The following is a 26,171-nucleotide window of genomic DNA, read 5'->3' as shown; positions in this document are numbered from 1 at the left end:
AAAAAATAAGAAATAGAAAACCTATTTGATTCCAAAATTAATAAATAATCTCCACTTACATTGCATTCTTCAGTTAGCACATTTTTTCAACAAATACTTGATCTAGTTTCAAGCAGCCATATCTCTAGGTAGATGCATCCCCAAAATAAAACTAAAATGGAAACAGGCAAACCAAGAAAAAAAAGGTTAAAAAACTGGCCACAACAAATCCCTGTCTCCAGATACATGTATAACTTAACTACAAATACCAATGAAGAGCCATAGCTTTACTTGTTTAAAAACAACTTATTTTCTGAAGGCTTCCAATGTAAACTTTATTGAAAAATTGCTGGAAGTAATCTTTTTTTTTCTTCCAAAAAATAGTAAAACCCAAAGTTTTCAATAAAATTTGATTGCTAATTTTAAAAAGAAGGCTGGAGGGCCAGGGAAGAAAATGGTGAAAAACAAATGCTACATCTTCCAAAACCAATAGGACTGTTTTCTTTTGGAGAAAGGACAGGAAAAGCTGTTCATTTCTGGCAATCTAAATACATTTTTATTGAAGTTTCAAAAATAGTGAAGAGCTCTAATCACATCATGCATAACGTAAGTATAAACAGTTGAAATATGAAATATCTTAAATGTCACATTGCACTGATAGGCCTAAGCTAGAATTTTGCAATCAAATTTGGACATCATATTTCACAAAATAAAGAATCATTTCTGAAAACAACTGCAATGAGCAGAGACTTCAAATACATTAATAACAAGAGTGAGTTGGCATTGTTTGGTACACATAGAGGAGCTGTCATGAGATCTGACAGCTTCTGTTTCTTCAACTACATAAAAGACTGCTAAAAAAAATAATTTCAAGTTCTCATCATGTTCAGGGCAAGAAGTTGTGTTCATATTATCATAAGGTTGATTTACATTCAATATCAGGAAAAGGTTTTTGGTGGTATATACAGTCAATACAGTGAAGTACTTGGTAAAGATCACTCGGAGAGACAGGATTATCTTGATACTGGAGGTTTTCATGACAAACTAAAAAACCATGTGCCAGAAAGTCCATACTGATCCTACCTGGAGGCAGGAGGATGGCACAGATTATCTCTTAGGTCCCTGTTTGTTCTGTTTTCAAGGCTTCTGTGTGTTTTTTTCAAGTTCAAATACTAAATCAGTTAAACTGCTTGTGAAAAACAAAACTAAACCAAGAATAAACCCAAAGACATAAGAAATGAGGAAATCCTCAAACTATTTATTCCAAACTCTTTCCTTTTTCTTTTCCTTCTCTTTTCCCTTTTGCTCCTCTCCCCTCTCCTCTCCTGAGACAGAACATCCAGTATGCAATGATTTTCAAGTTAAAAAAAAAAGCAGAAAGCTGCCAACTATGTGCCTATATAAAGCCTTTGTGCTTAATGGAAAAAGGATAATTTGCAAGATAATTTTTGAAAATTTAACAAGGCTAAGTGACAACTTCATCCATAGCATAAATACAGGCATCTGAAAAATTACTCAGCTACTTTTAAAGCCAAAGCCAATACAAGACAATTCAATAAAGGCAAAACAATAATAATTCCCCAACTCTTTTCCCTTTTTCCTCTCCCCCTCCCTGTTCCTCCTCTCAGATGTGGAAAAATTATGCCCACCCGATACCCAATATAGTAGCAAAGGCTACTATGTGGAGTCTAGTTTATTGTTCACTACAAAGCTTACTCTTTGCTTAGTCCCAGCTCCCCTTCCCTGGCGATCTCTTGAGTGTGCTCAGAGCACCCATGGGGTAGGTCAGGACAACAGTAACAGGGGTCCGGGGCCCACACAGTGGAGGCCCCTGCTATGGAGTTTGCTGGGATTGAGGGTGTTGACAAGCTAATGAAAACCAAGGCTCAAAGTAAAAAAAAACTGATTTAAAGACAAAGCGGGCATGGAGAATGGAGTTTTCTTCTGTCTCCAGTGGTAACTTCCAGTTGCCATTTAAAATACCATTTTCATTTTAATAAAAACTGTTTTTTTCTGAGCTTAAAAGCCTCTTGGTCTTGGCAAGCTCCTTATGCCAAAAGGCCTAAACAGGTCTGCCTCAAAGATCTGGCTGGCTCTCCCTAGCTTCTTATCACAACTTCATAGGCTGATATTTTTCAACCTTGCAGCTTTAAGCCTGTGGTAAGAGAAGATTAGACTAGTGGCAATCTGCAGACTTATCATTATCTGTTATCAGGCAACCGTTTGTTGTGCATGAAAAGGTGGGAGGGTGAGGAAAATGTATTTCACAAGACACTTTTCATTATGATGTATATTTATTACATTGATTACATTATGGGAGCAATTCTGAAAAAGGGAAGTGTTTTGAGTATATTGTGGTGTAATGGTACCTTCCAGCCTGGTGATAAAAAGAGTGCAAAACCCATCAGAGCAAATCAATATGTGACCACTTAGAAAGGGCAATTTGACTGCATCAGAGGGTGGTATTGTGCAACATCTTATCTGTTGGAGAAAGGTTTATGAATAGTCATCTTGAAGACAGAGGAGCTGTCAACAAGCAACTGTCAAGAACAGCAAGTCTTTTCTTTCTGTATGTGTCTGATACATCAAATCCTGTCCATTGCAGGAATCATCACACATTTCAGTCTTCTAGAAAACAAGAAATATGTTAGTCTAGCCATGTAATCAGTCAATCTAACACTATGCTGGGTATCAATTAAAAGAGGAATCTGTGATCTCTTATCAGTTACAGAAATACATAACTACGGTCAAACCCTAGATGTATGTATTGTTGTAGCAACACAAACACACTGGATTAACTTCTGTTCTCTCTTATATCAATCTATAGTCAAGAAGCTGCTGAAATCTCTCTTTTCTGTTTTTACACAGCAGAGTTTAATAAAAAGAGTGAGAAAACATTCCGGCCTCCATGAACATTTTAGAAGTTATAAATTCCTCCCTGTCTTGCTTCACATTTCAGGGACAAGGATGCCCATTTCAGATGGAAGCCATCATACCGTTTTTGTCAAATTGGGAGTGTAAGGAAATGACAATCAAGCTGATAATCTTAAATGAGTTTTAACTTTAACCAAAGAGAAATTGGTTTTACCTATTCTCCATTTTCACAGAGGGAACCTAAGGAGAAATGACATCAATTCCTCTCAAAGTTGTAGAACTCTTAACAAAATCTGAAAGAGGTCTTTGGAATGGGTGATTCAGCTACAACAATAAAGTTTTAGTCCAAACACCTGCCATAATTGGTGATGTTGGAAATAATTATTAATAAAACATGATTGAATGTTTGCTTTATGTACATTTTGCTTTATTTTTTCCATTTGTAAAATGTAATTGCCAACACTTATCCTAATGAAGCTTTTCCTCAGAACATGTCTATGTATGAGGTGTTCCCACACAATATTACAAAAAAAGCTCTGGAATGTCATGAAAACAGCCATGAATCAGCCATTTGATTGAAAGCAGGGCTTGGAAGTATTGGGTTGAATAAAATATCAGGGCACACTATGAAAAGGAGGAAAAAACAAAAAAAAATATTTATAGCTACCTACGTGGTGAACAGTGCTTGAATGGTCAAATTTGTGATATAAATGATTGCTTTAACTTTTCCTAATACATAAATATGGCAAACACAGAAGTATTATGTGGGATATTGTTGTACTTCTATGCAAGCATTCATAAAAGGCATTTACTTAACTTAAATTTTTTATTGTTGTCACCACTTGTAGCCATTTTTGCCCCTTGAACTTTTAGCTGTTGCTACATATTTCTGATTAAGAGCTGAAATAGATTTAGTTTCTAAATATTGAGAACAAATTTAGTTCTTCTAAAAAAGTTCTGGTTTACAACTTTTATGCAGCTTAAGTGGAATTAACACTACCATATCTCACTGTTAAAAATGTTGCAACTACTGATGCAAGTTTTAAAAATGGTGCTTTTCTGATAGTTCAATCTTACAGGGATTGTGGGAGTAAGCATATTTTTCTTTTTAATAAGCATTTGTGATGAATAAACACTGTCATATACCAGGAGGTAACAGAGCATTAAATGTTCAAATATAACTGGGTCAGGTAGTTGACTGATAGAACTGAATTAACAAATGAAGAATAAAATATAGAAAGTATTTGCTTACCTTGTCTCTCTACCACTGCAACATTTGAGTTTAAAATGCTGAGACTAAAGATCCTTTAAATCAATAATTTAAAAAAAAAAAAAAAAGAAAAAAGTTACTGTATGTTCTGTGTAACGCAAGTGACTAAAAGAAATAGCTATGTATATTTAATTTTAAACCTATATTGATTAGATATAAACAAATGGTGTGAACAATAAAATGAATGTAAAGAGGAATTTGGCATGCAAACAAGTATTTTTGTATATATTGTCTGTGAAGTAAATGGAAGCGGGGTTGTTGCAAGAAAGCCAAATAAATTATTAATTTTTTTTTTTTATCTGTCTCTTTAAGTTTCACAGAACATGAAAATACATTTATCTCTGTACAGGCTAGTAATTGTGAAGTGGAAGAGGTCACAGTCTGATTCCCACCCATTTCATATGAAAGATTTAGAATCACTTGCAGAAGGCATGAAGAGCAAAATGTGAATCTATCCCAAAAGAAATTCTTTAGTCCTTCAAAAATGCTCTTAATGGAGGGAAACAGGAATGACCCATTCTGTTTTTCATTCTATTAGAGGTACTGCAATTAATTGTCTTTGTACTTCAGGTGACTTAATCTGGTCTAACTTCAAAGTAAAAGAAAAAGAAACAACAAAAAAACCCCACAGTCTAAAATCATTTAATGCTTCTAAAAAGCTATGAGAAAATATATATATATGTGTGTGTGTATATATATACATATATAACATTGTTTTCTCTTCAGGATAAAGAAAATATTTATTTTGTTCTCTTTGACGAGGATAAAAGAGAAAAGGATAAGTAAAACCTTATAATAATGATGCTATGAATATTAATAATAGTTTCTACTTCTGTAAGTATCGTTCAACAAAATATATCAAAGTATTTTATATTAAATGAACAGTACCTATGGTGAGGCAGACAATGACATAATATCTGTTCTTCTGAGGAGCAAACTGCAGCAGAGTGATTTGAGGTCACAGATTCAGTCAATGACAACAGTTGGATGCAGAACTGAATAGCCACCGCACAGGAATAAATTCAGCATAATGGCAAGGCTTATCTATTTGAAGAGAAGATCAAGGCAGAAAAGACAGCACACATCAAGAGTGAAAACTATTTGAAAAATGAGCAGTCCTGATCCCTCATTTTGAATATTAGCAAACTCTCAAGTTCTATCTTAAAACCAATCTCCAAATGGTCAACAAGACCATGGTCAACATTTTACTCCAGATGAAGTCATAAGACAATTAGCAAAACAATCAGTTTTACTTTGAGTGCTGTGTGCTTCTCCAAAGTACAGAGTAACTCTTTAGATAAAAATGGATTTCAGCAAAGGTTGCAGACAGTCAGCATTGAAGACTCCAGTTCCCCCTCAAAATCTTCTTTTTTTCATAAAGTTCATACAAAATTAGCATTGATACATTCATATTTAACCAGATGCAAATGCTTTGACTATCCATGCTGTTAAACTAACATTAGTTTAACTCATCCTTTATGCATCTCCTGTTATTTTTCATTAATATTTGCTCTGAGAATCTAAAAAAAAAAAATTTAAAAATCCCTCCTAAATAACTCCTGCATTGTCTAATGTCTCCATATTAATCTCACTTCATCTGATCAGCTTGCAGCCTCAGCTATTAAATTAAACATACCCTCGATAAAGCAACACTGTTGGTCTGCAGGGTTTTATGCTCGGTTTGGGCCTTATGCTTCGGCTTCTCTAGGCACTACTTCTCTTTCATGGAGTTTTCATCTGAAGCCCCAGGCAGCATTATCCTGGCTCTCCTCTAAGCCACAGTCTTCATGCTTAATCAGATAGCTACAATCAGCCTGTGGTTTATGCGGAACCGGAAGCCCATCTCAGGGCCCCTCCAAATGGCATTACGCTTATCAAGTTCTGTTGTGCCAGGAAAATAATGAAGTTGGTTTGATAACTATTGCAGCCTTATCTTTGCTGTCATTACAGTGATGACCTTCCAAAGATGGTATTTTTAAACAAGATTGAACAGAACCATAAAAGTAGGTAATGCAAATTTCTATAAATATAAAATCAGTGACAAATAAGAAAAAACAAACAAAAAAGACCCTAAATACTTCTTTCCTAACTACTGCTTTTCAGCATACTGTCCTTGAAACAATAGCTTCACTTAGGGAGCTACAACACAAATTCAAGGCTTGGTGCTTATTATGCCCCATCCAGATTTCAAACCTTATGCTTTGATATACCTACCTTCGAGAATCTGCTTCTCAGATTTTACCAAGAGTTGGGCATGCACCTATGTATCTTGGAGCAGGCATGGGGTAGGGGAATTGCACTCAGACTGAGGAAGGTACGAGATGGACAACTCTACCGTGTACTTTCACTGAGTACCCTTCGGTTGGTATGACAGTTTGTTTACATTTCCAATACAGTGCAGCATAGAGAAACAGTATAGTACTTTAAATTAATTTCAGCCTGTGTTTTTCCTTTTTGTTTGGTTAACTTTGCCAATAAATAAGTAGCAAAGGACCTTAGTGATACTTTAAGTCAAGCAATGACCTTACTTACCTTCCACTACTGTTCATTTGAATGTTTAGTTTTAGATAAACGTTTAAGGTATTTAAAGAGTCACCATTTAACAACCATATTCTGAAATGAGTACTAAGGAATGAAAAGATTTCTTCTTGTGAGGTATGTACAGTGTCCACAAAATTTTTAGCTTATCAGTTTGCAAAGTAGGATCTTAGGAAAAATATATCTTTTAAAATTGTGATTTGAAGCTTTGTGGTAGAGATCATTGTGAATCAATAAGCATGGAACTCAAAATCATCACCTTTTTTAGGTTTGAAATGCATTCATGTAAAAGGAAACATGTTTTAAGGATAGTAAATAAAATATTTTGAATATTTCTGGAAACAACATATATTTGAACAGCTTAGGAAAATACACATTTTGGGATTCACTTCCTTTGAGTCAGCAGGCCTACAGTCTGGTTTTGTTTGTTTGGTGCTGCAACCCTGGAAGCCTGTTTACATATTTTAGGCCAAAAAAGACTGTTTGATCATCTTGCCTCACATCTTGACATCTTACTCTATTACTCTTGCATCATGCTATATGACTTTCTGAAACACATTCAGTCTTGATCTGTAGACATCTGTCTACAAGTATACATACATATATGTATATATACACATAAAATTGTGATTAAAAGTAGTAAAATACTCCTGTTATTGAGGTATTCTTCAGATCATTGTGGATGACCCACAACTGGAAACAGTGTAACATCGGTCAGTTCAATAAAACTTCAGTCAATGCAGTACTTGTCCAAAGTTAGGGCAACGGGTAACTAGACAAGTTCAAGGACATCAGATTCATAAAAAAAACCAAACCAAACCAAACCAAAACAAAAAGACCCCTCCACAGGTCCCTCTAACATCCCTATTTTAACTTCACAGTTGTAGATGCTGAGGTCAAGGGGGCGGGGAGTGTAAAAGAAGAAAAAATTACAGTGGCCAGACTTGCATGCTCTCTCAAATCAGTATCTCCTATTGCCACTGAGATAAAGTAGTTGGCTGGACAAACCGTTGGTCTCCCCTACTAGAATATTTCTTATATGCTTATTAGTGTAGAGCTGAGCCCAGATCAATTAGTTCCGTGGAGGGTAAGGAATAATCCATCCATATGACAAACTCATGTTGGTTCCAGGGCCAGAGCTTTTATTACTGCCTATCTCTGTGCACATCTTTTGAAACTACAGTGCATTTTGACTGCCTCTGAAACAGCAAGAGATATCACACACACAGGCCGATTTCACTCAGAATTTTCTGGTGAGAGAAAAATCTGTGAGAAAAATATCCTTTCTTATTGTGAAGCCTTTAAAATAATGATGGATTTACCACCTGTTCCAGGGATTGATTAAAGTGACAGTGCTTCATGCTGTGATGTGATAATTTCTGACCTGTGGACTATAGTCACTGATGACTATAGTCACTGATAACTGATGACTATAGTCACTTCCTGTAAACCTGTATCTCGTGTTATGGAACAGCCAAATGACAGGGTATTGCAAACCATAAAAAAACAGCTTGGCTCTTTTCATCAGACTGAAAACCTGTAATCCAGCTGTTGATTTGGAGAATAGAGAGAGGAGAACAAACAAACAAATTCTATATGCTCTGAAATCCAATCATTTGTGCAGAAGTAAGAATGCAACCACTTTTCCAGATTTGACTACAACCTAGCATATAGGGCACAGATGTAGAAGGTATGCAGGGGAAGAAGGCATTTGAGAAAACAGCTCTAGTTTCCAGGACTCCCCTCTAGTATGCGGAGATGTATGTGGAGGGAATGAATTTGCCCATATTGTGTTTGTATCAGCAGAACCAAAAAACGGCTAAGAATTCTGCTGAACCCTTCCTGAATGAAAACCAGATTTACCCTTACCTGCTAAGTCAAAATCAGCACCTGCAGCTGATGTCAGCAGTGTTTTTCACAATATCATTCTCTAGAGATTTTGTAACAATAGACAGCTGAACACAGGAACCAGATGCTGGAAAACAGAAGATAAGAAAAGTAAATGTCATTTGCCGTGTTTAATATACAGTCACTTAGGTTACCATCACACACAGAGTTTGGTTGTTTAATTAAGAAGTTTGTGCTGATGTCACGGATTCACATCAGGTAAATACATTGCCATTTAGCACATACATAAAACTTTTGATTAAACACACATAAATGGAAAATTAAAGCAATGCAGTTATTGCTACTACAATCCACACTGAAGAACTACTGCAGTTATTAAGATATCTTTAGAGTTTTTAATTCATTAAAATGTTAATGGAGGAGAATATTGGCTGAGCTGCTGTTGGTGCTGTATCCTAGCTGCTGTAAATCTCACAAAGGTCTGAAATCATACAGTGAGGGCACTATTTAGTATCCCACCTGTCACTAGCACTCAACATATTTTCTGTGAGATTTTAGGGTTGGCTGGAATGCTACAAGCTTTTATTTCAATTACACTTCTTGCATTTATGGTATAAATTAATTTATTTTGTTTTAGGTAATACTCATCCATCCTCCTTTACAAATACTGTCTTCTTTCCCACCTCTATATGCATAACCTTTTTTGCTTGGAGTAAGCTTAGAGTGATAATTACAGTCAAGTTTCCTGGGGTCAAATCAATTTGTGCTTTAATACATACTGGGCAGACTTAGAAAACTCAATCTTTTTCTGTGCAACAACTTCAGACTAAATATCATAGTACAATCACCATATAAGAATAGAAATTTAATGTAAATAGGCATATGGCTTTGTAAAAGTAACATACACATGATATGTGTTTTCCTGTATTTTGCACGTTTCTCAGCCCAGGAGCTTTAGCTAAAAACTGTGATAAAAAGATGTTTGAGGAATCCTAAAGGTACAGAAACTTTATTTTTTCCCTCTTGTTTCTGAAAGGGTCACTTTGGACACATCTGAATAGCTTAAGCTTCCCTGTTCCTTCCCATTGCTTACTATTTATGCTTATTGCTTTCACATTTAGGAAGACATAAGCATATTTGAAAGAATCGTACAAAATCTGACAGTTAATGACAGTACATGTACAGTCTATTAGGTTTCGCTATACATTTTCCAGAGTCAATAGGTCTGGATATATTACAGTAAAAACTCAATATTTCTAGCTGTCAAACTATTAATATAATGCTTCATTATGAAATTTTTTTCAATCTGAAGTTATATATGGCTTTAGTCTTTTGCCTTAAGCCATAAAGAAAGCAATGTTATGAAAGGTAAACTCAAGGAAAAGACTTTGTAGTAAAGGCAAAGTTGTGACTGGCATGTGGAAAGCATCTTAACTGTACCAGGAACTAAAAGGCTGAATATATACAGCGTTTTGGGGGAGAGGGGGATTGTTTTCCATCTGAAGTATAAATCGCACATGAAATACAAAAAGAACAGGGATGCGTTGGGACAGCTGCGTTACGGTTTAGCAAAACCTTAAACAGAAATACATTTGGTATAACAAATCTAATGTAACTCTTGATTCAGCTTTTATTTTCACAGGGGGAAAAAAATCTTTGTCTTTTATAGCTTCCAAGTTTCCCTTGATGACTTGTGATAGCCTCAAACCAAAAGAACGAGCACCATTTACATTGCACATTTTTATTGTTACGCCTCCAACAACTAGAAGAAAAAAAAAAAACAGCAAGCAAACCCTAATTTCCTCCTTTAAGAAAGACCTTTGAATTACACATATTGAAACAAAACTCTATTCCAGCCAAAATTAACAAAGAGCATGCAATAAGCTACTTCTCCAAACATCTAAAATACATATACAGGCATACACAAACTTACCATTAGCATTTTCAATGTTTGGTGTAAATATAAATACAATCTAACTTTACTGGTCAAGGAGGAAAGAAATAACAGAGAAGACTGCAGTAGAGTAAACTCATTAGAAAGTGCTTCATGCAAATATAATATGAAAGAGAAATTAAGCCCTTTAGATTATCATAGCAGATTTACAGAAATTATGAAAACACCTTCACAATTCTACAGGATGAATTTAAAAAATACTGTAAGGACATTAAAATTTTCAAACATAATTTGTAGGACTTTTGCTCAAAGACCTTCTTGCTTCTACTTGTACACAACAGTAAATAGCAAGTAAGGATGAACACCCAAGTGCAGTATTGCACAATATACAAGGCAACATTGTTGATAGCGAACACAGGAGGAAAGGTAACATGCCATAGTTATATCTAACCTGTGGGACCCAGAACTGCTTCCCCATGCCAAGAAAAGACTCAGTTTTGTGTCTTCCTCCCATTCCTCCCTGTCCTGGTTTGATGAGAGCAAATAAAAATAGCTGAGACAGATAGGAGCCTCCACTCTCTCTAATGTGTGACCAGCATGTTAGATAGTTTGGAGTTTCAGGTGTTGGGCCTGGGACTGGGCATGCCCATGAATTCACTTGTCCTCCAAGTCAGATATCAATCACCTGCCTATCTATCTGGTAAGTTTATGACACATCTGAAAAAAAATATTTCTGACTTTAAAACTCTGTATTTGCGCCCTTTGTTCCTTCTATGTACATCTGCACTCTAGCTGTGATTGCAGCTCCATGCAATCTGTATCCTCGACATACCCTTGAAGAGGTTCACTTGTGTTCTGGTAGTATTTTCACCACAACAATGTAGAAATCAGCATGGTCTTCATCTCCCACTAAAATATGCAGATGTACCAATTTAGTGACACTAAAAAGATTCGTTTGACCACAATAATCCCCCAACATATCTTCTCTTAAAAAGTAAGGAAAGAACATTGTTCACACTTTCTAGAAGGCATTTACAGGCAAATAAGGTCTGAGACAGAAGACCATGGGATATCAGGATTCCTCTGCTGGAGACAACTGTGTGGGTGGAGGCAGTGGAGGTAAGAAATCTGTAGTAATAGCCCCTTCTTCATGTGTCTTCGTCCTTCCTTTCCCCTCAACCTTCTCCACAAGAGAGATCATATCTCTTTTCTGAATTTAGGTAACCAAAAAATGTTTTCATTGTATTTATTCATAACAACCTCTCTAGTCATAAGTAGCTCATCTTGCTCTTTTTTCCCTTTTTCATCTGCAACAATAGTTGTAAAGAAATAAATTGCAAATAAAATAAAATTTAAATGAGGTCTGGAATTTTCTTCCTTCTAAATGGGGAAAATACATTCATATCACTATATAGTTTATTAACTGTGTCCATTGATTTTCCTCTCTTCCATTGATTATATGTCTGCTTAACTTGAAAAGAGTTACTCTCTATTACAAAGAGCTGAGAACCAAATCAGCTGCACAGTTTACAGGAAATTTAATAAATTAAAATTTAATTAACAAGAAACAGTCAAATACTTTTAAACATGGGCCTTTAAGGAACTCTTTTCTAAGGAAACATTTTTTTCTTTTTCCTCTATGTTTTCTTTTGCCATTCTATACCAATTCCTGAACTTGATAATTTATGAGATATCTTTTCCTCCAAAGAATGCTGATATCTTATCTACTGTGTATAATAATAGCAGTTTTGAGAGAGGTTATGGATTAGCCTTGGACATACTAAGAATGCATAGTCAAATAAAATACTTCCTGAAACCAGGCAGTTCTGTGTTATAACCACCATTTGCTGATAAATATTGAGTGCTACATGGGCTTGAAGTGTAAGCCAAAGGAGCAAGGTACTTAATTTAGGGGAAACAGAATTATGCTACAGAACTCTGAGATAATCTGTTGTTTGCCTACCTACTCATTTATTTATTGTAAATTACAGTAACAAGGACCCATGTAAATTTATGTCAAGATTTCTTTTGAGAACATCAAGATCTCAATTATTACATCGTATAAAAATTCAGTTCCACAGAACTGGATAGACAAGCTAATTTGAGATGCACACTTCTCCTATGTCAATAAAGAAAAAAAGATTGAGAAAGCATTTATAAATATGCCCATGTTTATAAGACATACATTGTTATAGAAATAGCTAATTGTCACTCCCGTAACCATTACTAATGTCTTTGTCTCTGATGATCCTCAGGAAAAGTTGCGTTGAGAACACGTTTAGTCAGCCACACAGAAGACTATAGAAAAAGAAATGTGTGAAAAAGAATATTAAGAAATCAAGATACTCAGCAGTGCATCTTCTAAGTTATGTCTTCATTCCAATGTGTTTCAGATGACTTGGTACTGGATGGAATGGGGATGGCATTTGTTATTGGTGTAGTCACTATACATTGAGTAATCTAATACATTATCTGGTTTGGGGTTTTTTTTGTTTGTTTGTTTGTTTTCCTTTATCAAAGTATTTCATGCTTCTCCTCTGACCTGCCAGCTCTTCCCAGAAATTACAGAATGATCAATTTATGATATGAGAAAGGACACATATGACAAGTTCATTTTCCACCCATATAGAGTTTTTGCTTGCTAACCTAGCCAACCCCAAATAGAGAAAAAGAATCATGTAAACTAAAAAAAACAAAAATATTTCAAGAGGAATGACTTTCTGCTGGTAGTAAATGGTGGACATCCCCAGACTCCCCTGAGTCTGTAAAATGTAAAGAGAAACCACAGCAGTCAAAGATTACTTCAGATCAAATGTATGAATACTATTTTTCCAGTTTGAACATCTGAGCCTGCTTCACACACATAAGCAGTTTACTAATTAAAAAAAAAAATCCACAAACTGTTTTATATGTAAAACCATTTACTATAACTGTAAATAGGATTTAGAATATTTGTCTGTTCTTGTTCCTTGGTTTTAGTGAATAAAGGGCATGATATTTTCTAAACATATTATAACACACAACATTTTTGCATGTGGTTTTCTGTAGGTGATTTTCTGTAGGCTCTCCATAGAACAATTAAAATTTGAAAAGCTGAAATCATATTTTATGTTATAAATTCAAAATATTTAAGAATTTTATGGAAGATTACCAGTCATAAAGAAACACAATATAGATTGATCAAAATTAAATTGCAGTATCTTTTTACAAATGTATATATGCTTATACTTCTTTTGCATAAACGTCTACAATCTTATGTGGAGTTACTCTTTCTTATACATGTTTTCTAATTATATAACTCTAATATAGTGAGAGAATGGTTGGATTGTTCTGTTTTACAGAACTAGTATTTTATTTCTATAAGATGCTGGATAATGTTTTGCTTTATTTTGTTATTCCTAAATACGAAAATGATCCCTTTTTTTTTTCATAAACTGTGACGTTGCAAAATTACTTCACAGATTAATGAAGATTCCTCAAATGCGAAGTGCAAACCAAAGCATACATAGGAATTAGAAATTGTTACATGTAGAATAAGTGATAGCTTGCAACTGTACTTCAAGTGATCTTGCTAATAGAAAATTGGCAGTAGGAGGTAGAACTGTTCATTGCTGGGATATCACATTCTATTCCCAAATTTATCATGCTTGAAAATTCTGTTTATAATTTGGTAGAAACATGAGATAAGTAGGAAACTTAAAATACCCATCACAGTTTGAGGTACCTGACATCTTTGTAGATAGTTTGAACAGACAGATAAAATAAATTAACCTGTTCTCTGAGGATCTATGTATAGTTGAGGAGCAGGGTAAGGGAATGGCAATGGACAGATGTGATTTTTTTTCCAGAACCACTTGTTAGTGCAGAAAAGATCACTGCTCCCACTACTTGCTCATTGTTGCCCCATTTCCAGAGGTTATCGACTCTGGATTACCAACAGAGTTGCTCATCAAAGTTGCTCAGAGCAATCAAAATGAGGTTGGCAAGCTAATACTGCTTACATTCACAGCCTGAATCTCTGCTATTCATCTGCATCTGTCTTCTTTTAGTATATAGGATCTCTTTTCAGCAGATGACCAGCTCTCCAAGTTTAGAAAGAGTTTGTAGGAATAAAAAATTTCAAATAGTAAAATTTACAATCTTAGTAGGAAAAGCACTAATTTTAAATCAGTTTATAGTCTCTGAAAGATTCTTTACGTAGCAGAACTTCCTGGGAAAAAGATTTAGCAGGTTTTCAAATATGAACTACATTATTACCACAGTTTCAAATAAAATTATATTAAAATAACATACCAGATATTATTACCAGTAAAATTGTGTACTTATTATTTCTGCTAAAATTCCACATATACAATATATTCCAATTTAAACTAAGAATTTTGTTTTCTGTTCTAAGTCAAGACAAACAATATATAAATCTCATTCTACCCCCTGTCCCCTTCTTTCTTTTATTTTCCAGTTCGGAACTGTGCAAGATTTTGTTTCAGTGATGGCTGTTTGTTTTTAAAGTGGGAAACTTTTAGTGTCTCTGGACATATTCCATTCTTCCCATGCATAACAGTCCTGACAATTAAAGATCAGGGCTCCTGTAAGTTGTCTCTTCCTTTGCAGTCTGCCCGGCAGGCTGCTATGGAGGTAATACCTCTGGGCCAGAGACCAGTTTAATTCATAGAACAATAAGCAAGTTAAATAAATTTCTATCAATAACAATGTGTGTTGTACACGTATATACATGTGCAGGAAAAAAACAAAAGCCCCAGGGAGACTGATGGAAATTATTTCAAAAATACATAAAGTAACTTTGTAAATACAGGACAGAATGTGCAGCTACTCAACTTTTGAGAACTTACATGTCTAATGTAAGCACTTACCTGATTAATGTTAGTACTATAAACAGTTTAACAAATTACTGATTAGTCAGTGATAATTTATTGTGTGAGAATCGATAAGTACTTCCTTATATTCAGTGTTGAGAAAGGATGTTATCTTTATGGAGGCTCCAGCCTCCCTAACGTTTTCTGTTGAGTGATTTCCCTTCTCCTGACCCATGGGATTGATCCCTCACCGAGCTCCCAGACAAGGCTCTTGCTCTGGCTGCTCCCCCGGCTGGCTGGCTGAGGATGTTAAGGAGGCATGTAACAACACAGGGCATCGTAACAGGCACTTGGACGTTTTAAAGACTCAAAAAGAAGCTGGCCTGTCTTCATGAGAAAACTAGGTTCAGGTTCTAGTCACCAGTCCTGAGATCTTATTTGGCATATTTTAAAAAAGCTTCTATCGCAAGAAAAAAGGAGAAAGCTATATTTATGCCACAAAGTGAGGAATATCTCGACAAGAATGAATGTACACTGTTTCTTAGGGACAGGAAATTGTCCTGTGTGGCACAAGACAAAATCATCTGACCAAAAGAAATATGCTATATTTTGTACTTCACATATAATAAGTCTACTCTTTTTTCCCTAAAAATAAGAATCAAATATGAAAATAAGATCAAATAGGAAAATAAGAATCAAATATTTTTAATGAACTTTGTATATTGATTACATAGAGCTCCACATTCTGTGTCAAGATACCCATAAAATATTTAAGTTTATTTTCTCTGTATTACCTGCAGAGTTGGCAAGTTGACAGGGACTTTTTTCGAGTGCTGTATGCATGTTGTATATAATTCTTTCAACCCATTGTATGCAATCCTTAAGAATTTTCATAGTTATTTGTTAAAGATATACACTGAATATACTAAATGTTAAAACTGTTTGGATAGTCATCTCATCCAGTCTTACCTCTAGAAGACCATAACAATAATCAAATCACATTTGGTGACTAGTGTAGGGCTACAGTGTTAAACTAGAGGAAAAAATCAAAGTGAAGAAATTTAACAAAATCCACTACAATCACCCTTCATACAGGTGAGGTAATAAAAAAATGCAATGGCTCAGCTATGAAACATGGAGATAAACACTGGCAGGAATACAGAAGCAAGGAAACAAGGAAAGAAGTGGCATAAAATAACTTATCTGGCTCTAGTGACTATCTAGAGTAATACCTTTACTGATATTGAACAGTATTTTCTCAGGTGGATGATATACTATATTATTCTACTCAGAGAAATCAAAAAAATGCTGGGATAAGCTTCTTTCTGTCCACATTTGAAAAACACTTAGGTTACCGATCTGTGCCCAGATGTGACTGTAAGAATATATCTGAGGAAAATATACTGCAGATGCTCATAAAAAGGAACTGTGGGTCCCTGTAAATGAAATTAGAGGAATAGACTTCTGAAAAAGAGTATTTTGTGAGAATTTCTAGTGCCTGGGTCAGCTTCAATGGCTTGCTTTGGCTTTGGTTTTAGGCACTTTTTCATAACGGTGCTATACGGCAAACTAATCAGTGCCTGTAAGTTCACAGGGATATAGTTTTGAACTCTTGTGAAGCAGTGTAGTAGGAAAAGAAGTGTTAAACCCCACTCGATGCTTTGAAAATTTACCTCCTAGTGTTCTTGAAAATCATTTCTCCTGTGGAGAGGACTAGAAGGAAGGAAGTAATTAATGGATGTAAGGTGTTCCTAAAGAAAAAAAAAAAAAAGAATACAACTAGAAACACAAATTGCTTAAATCGGAACATTTATAGCTGAATTTGGGAAGTTCAGAAGCTGTAATCCTTAAAACCCACTTATTCTATGTTGTTACAAGGTAACTGGTTGCCTTATTAGCAATCAATAAATGGGAAGACAAGTGTTATTTTGCAAATAGAAACTTGGGACTTTTACACCTCTGTCATCTTCAAAAAGGAGACTTCTGGTAGTTTCTGGACAGACTATTCAAAGAAATATCATTTTTTTGGTTTAAGTTGCTTATTTTAAATACTACTCCAATATCTTCTGCATCCCCCTGTGTCCTTATGAGTTTGTTTAGAGCTATTTTTTGTGTATGACTGAGTCTTAAATTTGCAATTTTTCCAACAGTGAAACAGAAGATAACCACTGCTGACCCCAATTACAGTCAAGATTGTACAGACTTATTCATATATGCTGAATGATTTGGTCTGTAATAACAATACATATATTTATAGAATTCTTCTTTTCTACCTCCCTGAAGCTACACACTGACCAAGATAAAGGAGATGGAAATTTAAAATACATATTAACAGGAGATGGGGCTGGCAGTCTGTTCATTATAGATGAAAATACAGGAGATATTCATGCTGCAAAGAAATTGGACAGAGAAGAAAAGTCCCTGTATGTGCTACGTGCCAAGGCTATAGACAGAAAAACTGGAAGACAAGTGGAGCCGGAGTCTGAATTTATCATTAAAATCCACGATATCAATGACAATGAACCAAAATTCACCAAGGACATGTACACCGCCAGTATTCCGGAGATGTCTGGAGTTGGTAGGTAAAAACTTATCCTTATGTAAAATACAAATAGGTTTGAGTTGATTTGGAACTTATAAGTAATTTATTATTTGAGGCATTTAATACTAGCTTCTGTGAATATCCATGGAACAGTTTTTGTTGCCAGTAATGTATCATAAATGATTGGTTTCTGCTTTTATTTATTTGTTTCATCTTCATCCACTTTTTAATCCTTTTTCCACACTATAAGCTACTCTTTACTCTTTTAAGCCCACCGGAAGCATCAAGGAATAGCATATGTGGTTGTCTTATAAGTTACTATATAGTTTTGCCACAGCTGAGAATATCGCTTGTATAAGATGTATCCTTTTGTATTTGTAAAGTCTAATTTACCAAACCTTTCTGTACCTTTAGACACAAACACCTTTAAGCACGTAAGTATGTAAATCAATTAATGTGTCAAAATGATGCCAAATATGTTCCTACAACTACCTAAAAATTTGTTTTGGGGGTTTTTTTTGGTTGTTTTTTTATTATTTTTTTTTCTCTTTGGTATCAATATTAGTTGTTGTTGTTGTGTTTTTTTTTTAATATGGACTTGTCTGTTTGGGTTTTTTTAAGATACCAAACATATGAACACCTTCTCCAAAGAAATAACTCTTTTTGTTTAAAAAATATTTTTCTTCATGGATAAAAACTTACAGCTATTCACAACTGCTGCATTGAAAAGTAAAAATGTGGAATGACAGTAGAAGGCAGGTGAGAAATATAGCATCAAAGGAAAATAATTCTCTGAGTTTTGTTCAAATAATATAAAGTGATAGATAATATTCACCAGCACACATTCATCAGAAGTTATTACGATTACCTAAGTGTTCCATTCTTTTACAGTAGAGAGAATCTCTCTGCTAAGATGGACAAGCATAAAATACATAGGCTATGTGAAACAACTGACAGATAAATTCTCAAGAGTTATTTACTTATCATGAATTACTGTAACGGTTTGCAAAATCAGCCCTGGATGATGGCATTGCTAAGAGAGACAATAAAATACCAATCAACATTTGTGACTAATATGTATCTTTGCAAAATAATTTCCAGAAGTTAATAATTATCTCTGAGATCAGTAGCAGAAATATAATAGAACAGGACTTTATTTTATAACTCTCTTTTATAATCATGAGAAGGGAATAACTACACTACTATGTGTAATGCGAAGAGTCCAAGAATGGTTCTTTTAAAGATACACGGAAAACAGAGAAATCCTTTCCATTCAGAATTTACTTTGCTGATAATATGTGAAGGAAAACTGTTGGCAGTGCACCTATCATATTTAATTTGAAATATATTTTTGAGGAAGGAACTCTATAGGAATAGATAAGATAAAAAGCATGATATCCATGTTTAATCTTATCACTTAGTCCAACTTCATCACAGTCAATGGAGAAACATGAATAAAAGAGAACAGAATAAGATCCAGTGCTTTGGCACTGCCTGTGAAATTTTTAGTCTATGAAATGTCTATATTTGATGAGGATGATAATAGTACAAGTACCATTATGTACTTTAGGCTGAGAAAGTGTCCATAAAAGACCCAAGTAAAGGTGAGTTTCACTGTGAAGAAAGAATTAGAGAAAAAGGATTTAAACAGTAAAAAAAGCCCCTTAGCTTCCAATATGAAGGCAAAAAAGGGATCCTAGGTACTCTTTGCTCTGTTTAGTTGACAATTGCATTTGAGGATATAAAAACTACACTGGAATGGCAATTTTGAGCATTTGAATTTGAATGAGTAGAAGTAGTTTTGTAATTTTTTAAAGTAACAGAGAATAAAAACCCAAATCCAGATCAGTCAATTCAAGAAGCAGAAATTCTACATTTCTGAAGTCAATCATAAGAAGGCTAATTCAACAGTCAGGTTGTACATATAGGGAAATAAGGAATACACAAATATATTCCTTCTTGGAGTCCCTTTGTCCTCCTCTAGGTAAGGAAGCAGATGCCATAACTGGAGAAAATGTCTTGGGAGTGAAAAGGTGAGATTCTTGCCGTAAGTGGAATACAACTTACAGGTGAGCAAGTGGTACTCTTGTAAACCTTCCCATAAAGCACACAAGAGAACACATAAAATACAGAATGAAGACGGTGTAGTTCTTGAAATATCTAGACAAAAGAAAGCTACATGAATGTAAGCCAGCAAATATGCACTAGGCAGCACATATAACAAAATGCAGGGAAAAGAAAAAAAAAGATAGTAACAAAAATTAAACTCAAAACTGATCCAGTGTGGCAATGGGCTATGTAAGTAGCTCCTGGTTCATACTTTCCATAGTGGCTAGGATATCCATTAAAAAATCTCCAATGCATTATGAAAATGGCATTTAAACAGTTGTAATTATTCTTCATTCAATAAGTATGATTTAGTGAACAACTACTATCTTTCCTTTTGCCTGGATATGCAGTCCAAAGATTTTTTTCCTGAACATAGTGTTTGTTGCAGAACATCATAAATTTACAGAATTTAGTAAGGAAGTAGGGCCAAACCTTTTAGTTGGTTCTGGCCTGTAGAAATGGAATTTGAGGTTGGAGGGTCATGTAAAATCAGTCATGAAGGAGGAACAAACTGAGGAACTATTGAGTGAGCAATGCATATTAGGATTATTGCTGTTGTGAAAGTAAGTGCATCTGAAAGAAAAGGACAGAAAATATACTGAAAATGAAAAGAAAAAATGAAAAAAGACTGAAAGGTATTCCAGAAAACCAGAAGACTTCAGAATGTAAGAATGAAGTGCCCCTTAATGCTATATGTTCCTCTATAACAAATGGAAGAAAATAGGAATAATGAAATAAAAGCAAGAATCCCTGGAATAGGGTGATCAACTTTACTTACACTACATCAAATGAAAAAGTCATGTAGTCCTGCATTACCTGTATAAATACTTAAGATGATGAAGGTTATTTGTTATAACTATATATACACAGATTCTTGAATACCTAAGCAAATAACTTTTCTGACTGAAAAGAATTATAAAATTACACTATACACATTTTAAGAAATAAATATACTCATGATGAGCAGGTCAAAAATTTGTGGAAAAATCTCAGTTTCTTCGCATCCTTCACTTCCTCCCAATTTTGTGTCTTAAAATACTTTTTTTTCCTTAACTATTATATTTATTATGTTTGCCAAGTTGAACAAATATGACAGCAGATATTTATGAAAGCTCAGGAAAATGTCACTAAGACTGAGAAATTGAAGAGGAATCATCACTAGCAATGTTTCCAGTTGTGTGTGCATCTGTTATTCAAATGACATATCATACTACATATTTCTCACTGTGTTACTGACTGTTTCTTGGAATAACTAGATCTAGAGCACACAAGGGAAAATGATAAGTCAACACCTCTGACAGAATGTGTGATTTTCGGTATCAATAGGCAAGCCTCACTCATGTTTAACTAGTTTGATAGTAAGAAGAGTGAAAGCGTAACATGGATTTTGAGCACAACCTATCCAAGCCCAGGGGGAAATATGAATGCTTATTTGTGCACTGGTTTGTGCTAATCCTATGTTGTAGTATCTACACTGCAGCCATCAAGCTGTACATAAATTAGCCTTGCTATACCTAAATGGGATCCAGTCATATCTCCAACAGCATTATGGGTATACCTAAAATGCTGTGTAGCAAAATTAGTACTGGAAGCAATCAAAACCACTGAAGTGAGCTGACTGCAGTGTCATTTCAGATAGCTTTTATGGAAATGATCATGCTAAATGCTCACAGTGATATTAACTTAAAAAATTAAATGAGAAAGTTAGTTTAAGAGGTTCTAAAACTCAATAACATGGAATTTCTCATTAAAATCAGCTACTATACTGAAGGACTGGAGGATAATAACTGCTATAGTTATATTTTTAAAGAGTGCTAGAGTTGACTGTAAGAATCCTGAGATTTATGTCAGACTAGGTAAATTGATTCAATAAAAAATAGTTCCAAGAAATGAGAAAAAGATGCTAGACAGACCCATAAAGGTTAATTAAAACATAATATAGAAAGTAAAGGAACAAAAGATGTTCAACATTTTAAATTGATGGAATGCTAAAGCTGTAAGATACAATCTTGGTCACAATGCAGAGCAGGTGGATTTGAAGCATGACCTATTCTGATTTGGCTATATTTTAAAAATACCATAAGAAGAAACTTCACAGAAGCTAAATACATATTATGCATCTTGAGAATAATCTTTCCATCTCCTCTTCACGTAGAAGGAAAAGTAAAGCCCTAATCATACTTAAAATCTACTCATTTCATTTTCAAGGCTTACGTGAGTAGAAGGTATGATCCAAGTATTTTTCCAAGCGAAAGATGATTGCTAAAAAAACAAAATAAAAGAAATCAAAACTAACCCTACACCTCATTGTGAAAACCACTTTTCTCAGGATATAAATAAAGTTATTAAGAAATTTTTAAAAAGGGAAGTTAGCAATGAGATGACCTGTGGAGTTCAATCCCTTTTTACTCTTGGGTCAATATTATTACATCCTCCCGTACCTGCCTTGTTAATTTTAATGTGTAAGGCTTACCATTTTTTCTCATTAAACAACTTTAGCATGCAGCTGATGAGTATTTCACAACATATTTTTAATCTTTGAATTGATCCTATTAAGAGAAGGGATAATGCCTAATTTAATTTAACACTCATTTCTTCATACTTAACTGCTGTTTTCCAGATTTTATGCATCTAACCAAAGGCACCTCCTGGTTCAGAATTTCTACTTGATAAGATTTGTATAATGTATAAGGATAGAGGGCCATATTTTAAATGGCTAAATTTTAAATTTATAATTTTTCCATTAAATTACTTTTATTGCTAATACAGTCAGAATAAAAGAGTTTTTCTTTAGCTGAACAGTGACGTTTGATAGAAGGACATTATATATGAAATATAGATATGGCCATTTTCAACTCAGGCATACATGATTACAGCATGCCTAAACATGTCTTATATTTAACAGCTACTCTAAATCAAAGATATATATAAAATACATACACAAAAAGAGAAAGAGAGAAAAAGAGAGATGAAATTGCAGTAATACACAGGGTAATATGCATTAATACTACCATTTTTATTACAGTGCTATTGTCTGTGAGTGCAACATCAATTACACAACGATTTTGTTAGAAGTTCCATTATCGTTGGTCACTATTTCTATAGTATCTCTTGGGAATCCATAAGCATACCAACTACTACTGGATTTAAGTAAGACTACATTCTGATATTTAGTTTTAGTTACATCACGTTTTCAGCATCATCTAATCATAAACACTTATATCACAAGAACAGTTTGTTATTTTGTATAGGAAGCTCTTATAAGAACAAGTAGGCCTTACGGTAAAATAAAAAAAAAAAAAGAAACTGAATCAAATACAGTAACCATCACATTTTCTATTTTTGAATTTGCTTATGTCAGTAAGCATTAATCTACTGATGTGTGTAAACGACTAAAAGGAGGCAGCTCTCATCTTTCATATTTCTCCAGGAAATAATCATATTTTCTCCTCTGTACATTTTCCCTGGTTTCAGATGCTTATAAAAAAAAGCTATGAATTACTGTCTTGCTTTGCCATAAGCTTATGAAAACTACTTTGCTAACTTGCAAAATTTCAGAATGCTAATTGTTAACATATACTCTATTTTAAAGAGAATTACTGCATTAGCTTTAAGAGAAAGATATATTTCAAATAAATATTTTATCTGTACATTCATATTTTACATTCTGCAGTTAAAATATAGTATTAGAATTCCTTTTAGTCAAACTAAGCGCGATGGCAGAAATCCTGTAACTAGAATACTTCCTATATTTCTCTTTGCATTTGCCACTATAACTAAAGAATTTCAAAACCTTTATAACTGTCAGAATCTGCATAGGGTTCTCTTTTTTAAATGCAGTTTTTTTATCCTTTTTAAATTTATCTTCTTTATTATTTTTTATACAAGTCTATTATAAACCTAGGGAGGTTTAGATTGGACATTAGGAAAAATTTCTTTAGTGAAAGAGTGGTCAAGCATTGGAACAGGCTGCCCAGGGAAGTGGTTGAGTCACCATCCCTGGAAGTATTTCAAAGACGTGTAGACGAGGCGCTTAGGGACATGGTGTAGTGAGCATGGTGGTGTTGGTTTGACAGTTGGACTTGATTCCAACCTTAATGATTCTATGATTCTATGATAATGAAAAAAAAATCCCTTTCAACAAAATAAAGATGAAAATATAAAATAAGAGTTTAGTGCCTCATAATACTTTCTTAAAATAAACCATCAAGGTGAAAAATGCAAAAACCTCTTTTTGTTAAACAGTTAAAAATATAAATTTAGTTTTCTAAGAAATTTAGGTTATTTTTAGGTTTTGTCAGTTTTGGACCTGCATTCTGTTAGATACATGCATAGCATTTTTATTTACAATAAGCTTGCACTACATTTTTATTAGGAAAATATATAGAATGCTTAATAAATACTTTGTATTTGGCATGAGGCAGAACATTTTCAGAAGAGTATGAGGCGATGCTTTAAGACTTTGCATTTTCAGTTAAAAAAAGAAAACCACTGGAATGCCAAAGGAATCTTATTTAGATCATGATTTTTTTTGTTTCCCTAAATTATTCTATCATTTGTATAGTTATATATATAACATGGATAGCATTTTCCTAGCAAAAAGGAGGTCTACTCTGCAAGGAACTTACTTGCTAGAGCTCTGATGCTATAAACAGGTTATTTTGAATTTGTACAATTCCATTGACTTCAAGCTGGATGTTATGTTTAAGTGTTAGGTTCTCCCTGCATGGACTTTATTTTATGATTAATGTATACAATTTCTGTAAAATTAAATGTCCATGTACAACTATTATTTTTTTCCTGAGGTTTTTCCTATGTTTAGTTAGATAAACAAAATCATATATAATGTAGACGTTTTGGCTCTTCAAGAAACAGAATGAAACCATCCTCAGAGGAAAATCTATGAGTTTACAACATTCCCAAATAATTATGTGATCGCAAGAAACAAACAAACATACACTCTGATCCAAATGAAAAGCAACAGTTTCCTTTTAGGATCCAAACAAGCGATGTAACTAATTTTTAACAATAACATTTTGGGATGATTATCATTGTACAGCTCTGTTCAACATCCAGACATAACATATGAAATTAAAAGTAAACATTTAATTTATGTATTATTTTTTCTCCTTCAGAACTTTGTTAATTTTATCTTTACATAAATAATTTTATCCATTAGTGATACTGCATTATTATTTGTTACTGACTGAAGAAAAGATAAACACTTAAAGAACTAATATAAGCAATCACATAAAAAGTAATATGTATAAATTATGTATATATATTTGAAGGTAAAGAGGAAACTTAAATAAATAAATCATGTTTATACAGTGTGGGAAATTCCTCATAAGTCATCAGAAATACCATGGTTCCTTTAAAGTTTATGCAGAATGTATTGTCACACTTGAAAGAATTGAGAGACACTGCACATTCAGAAAAATGAGGGACAAGAATCAGCCTTAACAAGATTCAAGCCTGTGCTTCTGAAGAATTCAAATCATTTACAAATTTAAGATTTAGAGAACATTTTAACATTCCAGATAAGCAGATCTCAAGCTACAGCCAAAAGGAGTGGCTCTCTTTTTCTTCTTTTCATCTCTCTGCTTCTAGTTTTGCTGTCTTATGCCTTACCCACTGTCCCTCTAAACCCAAAAGAAGAAAGTTTAAGGAGCTAAATCATCAGAAAAATGGATTATTCAAGGCGAATATTCTTTTTCTGCTACTTTTGTTCCGTGGGTCAGATCACGTGAGGTTAGAACTGGTGCTAAGGAAGTGACAGGAGCATGCAAAGTATAGCAGGTAAGAGCAGGAGAGACGGTTTCATCCAGCAGTAGCTAACCTCAGCTAAAAAATCACTTGACATATTTTTCTTCAGCCACAAAATCCTCATATCTTCGAAGTAGGACACCTCACTTCCTTTCTCATCTTGTTTTTGGGGGGAAGTTTGGTTTCTTATTAAGACACCACAAGTCTCGGGCAGCACACTGGGAAAACCAGAACCACCTATTCACCCCATGTGAGAAACCACTCGCTCTTGGTGCTGGAAGAAATCGCGGTTTTGTAGAATTGGTGTCAGCAAGTAAAGGTATCTAGCACTTGCTGTAAACACATGAAGGTATAAATAATTTCCATATTTCTGACCCATGGGAACTGAGCTGCTATCAACTCGTTGTTAGAAGTTTGTCACATCCTCTGAGCTCCCATAAACCTCCACCTGGTGACCCTTCATGACATACTGGTCTAAACTATTTCCCTTAGGAAGAAATAAGATGACAGCAGTTCAAATGCAGCAATTAGTAAGCA

General features: G+C 34.3%; 1 protein-coding gene across 1 annotated transcript in view; it reads left to right on the top strand.

Annotated features, from left to right (window-relative positions):
- The window catches only part of CDH9 (cadherin 9), a 103,924-nt gene that overhangs the window by 35,792 nt on the left and 41,961 nt on the right, over window positions 1–26,171 (top strand). Inside the window, exon 3 of the mRNA XM_075142502.1 lies at window positions 17,501–17,795. Coding sequence (XP_074998603.1) covers window positions 17,501–17,795 — 295 coding nt within the window. The remainder of the gene's footprint in view (window positions 1–17,500; window positions 17,796–26,171) is intronic.

The sequence above is a fragment of the Calonectris borealis genome, chromosome 2 (genome assembly GCF_964195595.1).
Source record: "Calonectris borealis chromosome 2, bCalBor7.hap1.2, whole genome shotgun sequence".
Lineage (NCBI taxonomy): Eukaryota > Metazoa > Chordata > Aves > Procellariiformes > Procellariidae > Calonectris > Calonectris borealis.
Note: the sequence above shows the minus strand (reverse complement) of the source record. Positions and strands in the feature narration are given on the sequence as shown.